General features: G+C 54.6%; 1 protein-coding gene across 2 annotated transcripts; it reads right to left on the bottom strand.

The window, feature by feature from the left end:
• Window positions 1-34: 34 nt before the first annotated feature.
• Window positions 35-7,433, bottom strand: MEST (mesoderm specific transcript). 2 transcript variants are annotated; one of them, XM_084206713.1, is made up of 12 exons: window positions 7,380-7,433; window positions 5,776-5,930; window positions 5,215-5,294; window positions 4,743-4,820; window positions 4,217-4,353; window positions 3,910-3,968; window positions 3,646-3,686; window positions 3,236-3,306; window positions 2,450-2,551; window positions 1,709-1,785; window positions 1,244-1,307; window positions 35-885 (listed from the first exon to the last, which is right to left on the bottom strand). In XM_084206713.1, the coding sequence occupies exons 2-12, from the start codon at window positions 5,927-5,929 to the stop codon at window positions 768-770; spliced, it is 981 nt and encodes a 326-aa protein (XP_084062839.1). In that variant the 5' UTR covers window position 5,930; window positions 7,380-7,433; the 3' UTR covers window positions 35-767. The 2 variants fall into 2 exon arrangements, with proteins under 2 accessions (XP_084062839.1, XP_084062840.1); XM_084206714.1 differs by having other exon boundaries at window positions 4,217-4,323.
• Between the last annotated feature and the right edge of the window lie 185 nt (window positions 7,434-7,618).

Genomic DNA, 7,618 nt, shown 5'->3' with positions numbered 1-7,618 from the left:
CCAGGGAAGAGAAAAGATGTGAGAAAACAGAATCAGATTTTTGTCAAAATTGCTTTTTATTAACAGAAAATAAACACTGGTTCAAGTGGTGGAATTCATATGAATTACTGTTAATAAAATAGAATTTTTTTGTTCTAATTCTGTCTGTTCCAGTACAGAAAAAATACCCCATAATGGCTGTTTATAAAGCAAAACCCCCTTATTCCTAAAGGGATGCTATGAAATTCCCAACATAAACAGTTAAAAACCACCCCAACCTCCAAATTTGCAGTATTTTTGTGACTGTCTCTTCTTCCACACAGAAAAATCAATGTACAGAGAGAGATTAAACTCCATCTCTTGAGGCAGATTCAATTCTCTGAGCTTTATGTCAGGTAATAACCAAACCTCAGGGCAGCCTTTTCCTGGGTGCAAACTGGGAGAAATCCCATATGGAAAACTGGGAAGGGAAGAGAGGGAACTCCTGCCTCTCCCTGCTGATGAAGTGGTTGTTTCTTCCCAAGCCAGGGTGATGAAGGAAGTAAGAAATTCTGATTTCATGTTAATTTAAACCTCTGCCTCTCTAAATATTTCGAGTTAAGCTGAGCAAGAAGGGGATGCAGGGCTGCTTTCCCCCTCATTTTTCCAGCTCTCCAAGGATTTCACTCAATTTGGCAGCCCAGGATGAGGGTGTGAGCACAGTGCTGGATTTGGGAGAGAAAATCAATGTTTTTTCCTGCCCCCAAAGCCTGACTCTAAGAAAAGAGTGAGAACTGAGCTGCAGCAGCTCAGAAGGAGTTGATGAAGTTCAGATAGGCATTCAGAAATCCCAGGGGATCCTCCAGCTGGGGATAGTGGCCGATGTGGTCATCCAGCACAGACACTGTGGACATGGGAAGCACCTTCCTGGTGGAAAAACAGAGCAAGGCTTGAGCACAGGAATTGTTGCAGACTCAACTGTGCCCATTTTTGGCATAAAAAAAGCCTGGAGCAGCTCCATCCGACCCCTTCCAAGGGCTGGATTTCCTTCAGGTCAGTTTGGAGGAGGAGACTTCCTCAGGAAACAAATCTCCCCTGTGTGGTTTTAAAATGGATCATGACTGAAAATGCAGGACCAATTTCCAAACTGCTGACTGAACCCCCTGGCTGTGCAGGTGCCTTTGGGAATGAGAAGCAGCCTCCTTGAGGATGGAATTGCAGGAATAGCCAGGTAAAACATCCCTTGGAACAAAGCCCCAGCTGCACATTCCCACTTTTGTCTTACTTGTAAAGCTGGAGGAACTCTGGGTGTGGATTCACAGGGTCCAGGGGCCCGTAGATGAGATGTACTGCAAGGGAAGTACAGACATAGCTTTAATATCCAGAAATTAATGGATTTGTTAATTAGAACATCCCCCAAGGAGACCTGCAGGAGCGTTCCCTCCTCACACAAGCCTGGGAAGCTTCCAGTGGAGCACTGAGCAAAACAGCTCTGAATGGGCTGTCCTGGGCTCAAGTCCAGCCTCCAACCCGCACATTTTTCCCTGCTTGCAACTTTTTGGGCTTGAAAAGCTCCTCAACTTTCCTGCAGCAGCACTTGGAGAAGCAGCTGTGAACCAGGGAACGTTATCTCTGCTGCAAAACTGGGTTTGAGCTCAGGAGAAGAGAGGCTGATAAGTGGAAAGGAGCCTGGAAGTGAGGGGGGCAGTTCCCCAAAATGCCAAGCAGTGAAGGATGGATTCCTACTCACGTGGGACTGAGGTAGACATCAAAGCCCCGAGCCAGCGCTCTCTGTGCTTCTTCCTCTGGTTTATGTACTGCAAAATACTGAGGGAAGGAAAAGCCCTTGTTATGCACTGGATGCTGCCCAACCTGGAATTTGCTCCTGGGGCTGTGGACACAATGAGATCCAGGTGGGATCTACATCTCCTGTGGGAATGCAGTGCCACACCATCAGCCCTGGGCTCAGGGACTCTCTTCTCCCACTGGGGGAAGGGGAGACAAGAGCTCAACTCAACCACCAGCACAAAACCTGCAAACTGGACAAAACATGTCCTTCCACAATTGCCAAGCTGAAGATTTGAGATTGGGACTTCTGGGAATGGCCCAGAAGGTTCAAATCTGGAGGTAAATCTCTCCTGGGACTATGCTGCTCAAACACCTGCCAAATAGAGATTGAGCTCTAGTCATTCCCAAAACTCCCCCAAATCCAAACCCTTGACTTCCAAAGAAAAAAAAAAATCCACATCTCAGACCCAGCTCCAACCTTCATTTCCCTGCCTTGCATCACCCTAGAGAATTTCTGCTCCAGCATCACCCCCCAGCTCTTTCTTGAGATGTAACGTTGATCTCCAACAAAAAAAAACATCTCCAATATTGATCCCCAACAAAACCCTCCAAGGGCTGTTTTCCAGCAGCAGCTGGAGTCCTGGAGAGGCTGGCTGGGCTCTGGGTGTGGCACCCAATTGATGCAGGAGTTCAGGGCAGGTACCTGTCCATGACGAGGTTCCCGTCGTTGTTCCTCACTGCTGTCCACATGTCCCAGAGCTCTGCCTGGGAGGGCTGTGTGTAGGGCCCAAAAACTGCCCTGAGCCTGGAAAACAACGGGATTTGGAGAGACACAACAGCAGCTGTGTCAGGGAACCACTCAAAAACTACTCCAGGGCAAAAAATTCCAGCACTTCCAGTTTCCACAGCAAAACTCCAAGTGCCAAGATGTCCCCCAGATAAGTTGGGTTAAGTGTTGGATGGCCTCAAAGGGCTTTTTTTGGGGAAAGAAAAGGTTTTTAGCACTGCTAAAAATACAAAAATCTGATTGTGCAGGGGCTTTGTTGCCTCTGAAATGTGTAATTCCAACAATGGTGGAGAAGAGGACTCCAGTGTCCAGGGAAAAGTTGTTTGGTTTATTGTTAAACTGAAGTGCTTGGCCAGTGTGGAGAGGGGATGGTCCAGATGTCAATCCCACCTCTGCAGGGCCAGTGCCAGGGAATCCCTGATTTATGGAATCAGGGAATGGTTTGGGTTGGAAGGGAATTTAAGGATCATTCACTCCCACCCCCTGCCATGGGCAGGGACACCTCCCACTACCCCAGGCTGCTCCAACCTGGCCTTGGACACTTCCAGGCATCCAGGGACTGCCACAGGTGCTCTGGGAATTCTATTCCAGGGTCTTCCCACCCTCCCAGCCAGGAACTCCTTCTCACTCCTGCATTTCCCCTTCCCCACTTGGAAGGGAAACCTTATGGATTGTGCCCAGCACCCCCAAGACCCCACTCACCCTCCAGAGAAGAAGAAGAAGTTCATCAGCCGCAGGAGGAGGGGGGACAGCAGCCCCCCATCCTTGAGGAGCTTGGAAAGAAGGGAAAAAAAGAGGGATAAATCCTTGGAGAGCTTCTCCCATGACACCCAGCCGAGACCGTTGAGGTGTCCATGGGGTGTGACAGCAGCTCACCAAGGGGGGTTTATTTGGGATTTTGGGATTCAGTGCAACTGGAGAGGGGATCAGCTCACCAAGGGGTGTTTATTTGGGATTTTGGGATTCAGCATGGCTGGAAAGGGAAGCAGCTCACCAAGGGGGGTTTATTTGGGATTTTGGGATTCAGCATGGCTGGAAAGGGAAGCAGCTCACCAAGGGGTGTTTATTTGGGATTTTGGGATTCAGCATGGCTGGAAAGAGAAGCAGCTCACCTTCTGGATGAAGCGGGGGTAGTTCGTTTCAGGAAAAATCCCTGGAAGGACAGCAAAGAACGGAGCTGTAAGGCTGGAAGGGTTCTGTTCCACATCTCCCAGGCTGTCCCCCTTCGTGGTGCCATGAAAGTGGCCCAGGGAGCCCCAGGATTGATGCTTCTGGTTAATTACAGCACCTTGATTGCAATCCTTGGGATTTGAGTGGTGGAGATGGGAAAGCCAATCCATCCCATGGATCCCCATCCCACCCTGGACAAACCTTACCTCCGTTGGACAAACAGAGGCTGTTGATCAGAATGCTTCCAGTTCTGTTGTGCTCATACCTGGGGACAGCAGAGAAGAAGGTGAAACACAACCAAACCCTCTCCAGGCTCCAAGAAAACACCAAACAGGAGCTCAAATTGTGTTGGATCATCTCCATTTCCTTTGGGAACTGGACTGGTGGAAGCCTTGGATGTGCCCTGAGACACCTCAGGCACAAGGAAAAGGGAATTCTGCACCACGTCCTTCCACTTATCTGCTGGAAATCATCTTGGTGGAGACAGCAGAGGGCAGGAGGGGTGGCAGGGACCTGTGGAGCAGCTCCTGGGCCACCGTGTCCCCGTAATCGTGGGACAGGAGGTTGATCCGCTGGTGCCGGAGGCCGAGGTGTCGCAGCAGCCCCTCCACGATGGTGGCCTGCTCGAAGATGGAGTAGCCATGGGGCCTCTGCAAAAGTGGGAGAGGGGTCCCAGAGAGAGCCTGACCCAGCAGGAGCGCTCAGGTTCCACAAGAAATGCCCCAAGGGAGGAATGTGGAAATATGGAATATGGACAGCAGCAGCTTGTGAGCCCGGGCCCAGCAGCTGGGATGTCCTGGGATGTCCACAAGGCCATGGGAGCCCTGTCCGAGCTCCAGAGGGGTCAAGGTGCATTTTGGAGTCCCATCAAACCCATCCACCACAACCCTATCCCTTCCACTGTTGTAATGACTTATCCCTTTTCCAGAAGTAAACCCAATTTCCAGAAAAATCAATTTTTCTCCTGGATGGCAAAAACCAATTTTCCAGAGTGCTGGGCCGAAAGCAACCATGAAAATCCTCATGCCAGAGTACTCACAGGCTTGTCACTGAATCCAAATCCAAGGAAATCCAGGGCAATCACCCGGTGGAAGCGCTGGGTCAGCCCTTCCCAGATCTGGGAAGAGGAGAAATGCATTTGAAAAGCATCCAGTGGGAGCAGAGGATGGAAACATCTGCCAGGGATGAGCAGCCATGGCTGGACATGCTCCTCCCCACCACCCCAGAGAACATTCCAGCTCCAATAGCAGCAGGTCAAAATTCCCCAATGAACAGCCACACCATCCCCCAAAAAAGCCAAGGAATTGTTGTGGCTGTTTCCCTGGACTGTGGGATGTGGAAAGAGCTGGGATTTCACACTGGGAGAGGAGCGAGGTGATATCCTGGAGCACGGTGGTACCTCCAGCAGAAATCAGTTCTCCTCTGGAGCATGGCCCACCCCTGCTGTGCTGCCTGCCCATCCCAAGGAGCTGAAAATCCTGGGATTTGCTGTGAGATCCCACCCCCCTGACCTTGCTCCAGTCGTAGCTGGACGTTGGGAAGCCGTGCAGGAGCACCACGATGTCCGAGCTGCCGACGGCGCCGCTGGAGTCTGTGGGGACAACGGGACACCTCGGAGTCAGCTCCTCCCAAAATTCCTCCCTTCTAGGATGGGAACTGAGTCCATCCCACTGGGAATCCACCTCTCCCTCTGCTCCCCCAAAACCAGGGATGGGTTTGAGTCCCACCACAGCTTCCCTTCGGAAACCTCACCGGCCCCGTGATCAACCCAGGGACTGATTTCAAATCTATGAATTTTAAATTAATTGATGAAAGGATTTAATTAGCCCAAATTAACTCCAGCAGCCTCTGTGCTGCTGCAAAAAGGGTTTCCAGTGTCTTGTCCATGTTGGCATCCATTGGAGCATCTTGAGATCCTTCCCACCAAGGTACAAGAGCCAACTTTCCCCAAAGAAACGTTCTGATCCATCCCTGGCGGATCCAGGATGGCAAAAACCGGGAGGGATTTGTCACCAGCTGGCCCAGGTTTAGGAATGTCCCCATGGCCACAGGGGGATGGGTGACTCTGTCACCTCTGTAGAAGATGTTCAGGTCCTTGTAGGTGAAGAAGCTCCCGGAGGATTTCCAGGAGCGGAGTGCTGGGGAGAGCTGGGGGGGTGGGATGTGCAGGTAGACGGCGAGGAGGGGCACGCCCAGCAGCCCCACCTGCAGCCACCACTCCTTCATCCTGCGGGACACAGCAGGACACCGGGGTCACCCTGGAGCTCCGCACTCCCACGGAGCTCCCCAGGTCCCCAGGAACCACCTCCATGGCCCCAAACTCCCCCATTCCCATAACCCACCTCCATGGCCCCAAACTCCCCCATTCCCATAACCCACCTCCATGGCCCCAAACTCCCCCATTCCCATAACCCACCTCCATGGCCCCAAAACTCCCCCATTCCCATAACCCACCTCCATGGCCCCAAAACTCCCCCATTCCCATAACCCACCTCCATGGCCCCAAACATCCCCATTCCCATAACCCACCTCCATGGCCCCAAAACTCCCCCATTCCCATAACTCACCTCCATGGCCCCAAAACTTCCCCATTCCCATAACCCACCTCCATGGCCCCAAAACGCCCCCATTCCCATAACTCACCTCCATGGCCCCAAAACACCCCCATTCCCATAACCTGCATGTCCCCAAAACTCCCCCATTCCCATAACCCACCACCATGGCCCCAAACTCCCCCATCCCCATAACCCACCTCCATGGCCCCAAACATCCCCATTCCCATAACCTGCATGTCCCCAAAACTCCCCCATTCCCAGGGTGGCATGTCTCCGGGGTGGCAGATGCAGCAAATATTTGGGGTCTGAGAGGGAAGGTCGATCCCATTTGGGGTCTGAGGGGGATTGTGGGGTTTGAGGGGGAACAAAGATCCACTTTGGGGTCTGAGGGGGACTGTGAGGCCATTTGGGGTTTGAGGGGGAACATGGGGTCATTGGGAGGCTGTGGATCCAAAAGGGGTCTGAAGGGGGGCTGTGGATTCATGGGGTTTAGGGAGAGGGGGCATGACCCCACTAAGAGTCCACAAGGGCCATGGGCTGTGGGAGGCCTGCGGGGCCATGGGGGGACCAGGAGCTTGTTGGGCTCTGGGGGAGCGTGACACCACCGGGGTTCATGGAGTCAATGGCGGTCAAAGGGAGGGGACACACCCACCGAGGGGACACACCCACCGGGGGACACACCCACTGAGGGGACACACCCACCGAGGGGACACACCCGCCGAGGGGACACACCCGCTGAGGGGACACACCCGCTGAGGGGACACACCCACTGAGGGGACACACCCACTGAGGGACACACCCGCTGAGGGGACACACCCACCGAGGGGACACACCCACCGAGGGGACACACCCACCGAGGGGACACACCCGCTGAGGGGACACACCCGCTGAGGGGACACACCCACCGAGGGGACACACCCACTGAGGGGACACACCCACTGAGGGGACACACCCACTGAGGGGACACACCCCCAACAGAGCCCGCCCACCAACCCAGCCCGGGACCCCCACCCCCCCTCCCCTCAGGCCGCGCCCCCTCCCTGAGCACGGGCGGGCGGAGCCTCGGCGCGCGCTCCCGTCGGGCAGGGGCGTGGCCGCGGCCGCGCGCGCGCCGCTCTCACCTGCGCTCAGGTGCTGCTGCGGGCGCGCGCCGCCATCGCGCTCTCCCGGCGGGACGGGGCGGGGCGGGGCCGGGGAGGCGTGGCCACCGCCCCGCGCACGCGCAGCTCCTCCCCCCTTTCCCCTTCCCGGCCGCTTCCCGCCCGCCGCGTCCCTCCCGTTGCCGGGCGACGCGCGCGCTCCGCTCCGCGCGGCCTCTGATTGGCTGCGAGCGCGGCGCGCGGCCAATGGCGGCGGGCGT

This window comes from Fringilla coelebs (assembly GCF_963513975.1).
Source record: "Fringilla coelebs genome assembly, chromosome: 5".
In the NCBI taxonomy this organism is placed as follows: Eukaryota; Metazoa; Chordata; class Aves; order Passeriformes; family Fringillidae; genus Fringilla; species Fringilla coelebs.
This window is presented reverse-complemented; position numbering and strand designations above follow the sequence as displayed.

Excerpts from the sequence above, each read along its gene's own strand:
- MEST (XM_084206713.1), bottom strand. The coding sequence starts at position 5,929 with ATGAAGGAGTGGTGGCTGCAGGTGGGGCTGCTGGGCGTGCCCCTCCTC. Across the intron at positions 4,354-4,742 it reads TTGGATTCAGTGACAAGCCT|AGGCCCCATGGCTACTCCAT; the intron begins GTGAGTACTCTG and ends CCACTTTTGCAG. Across the intron at positions 1,786-2,449 it reads GGGAACCTCGTCATGGACAG|TATTTTGCAGTACATAAACC; the intron begins GTACCTGCCCTG and ends TCCTTCCCTCAG.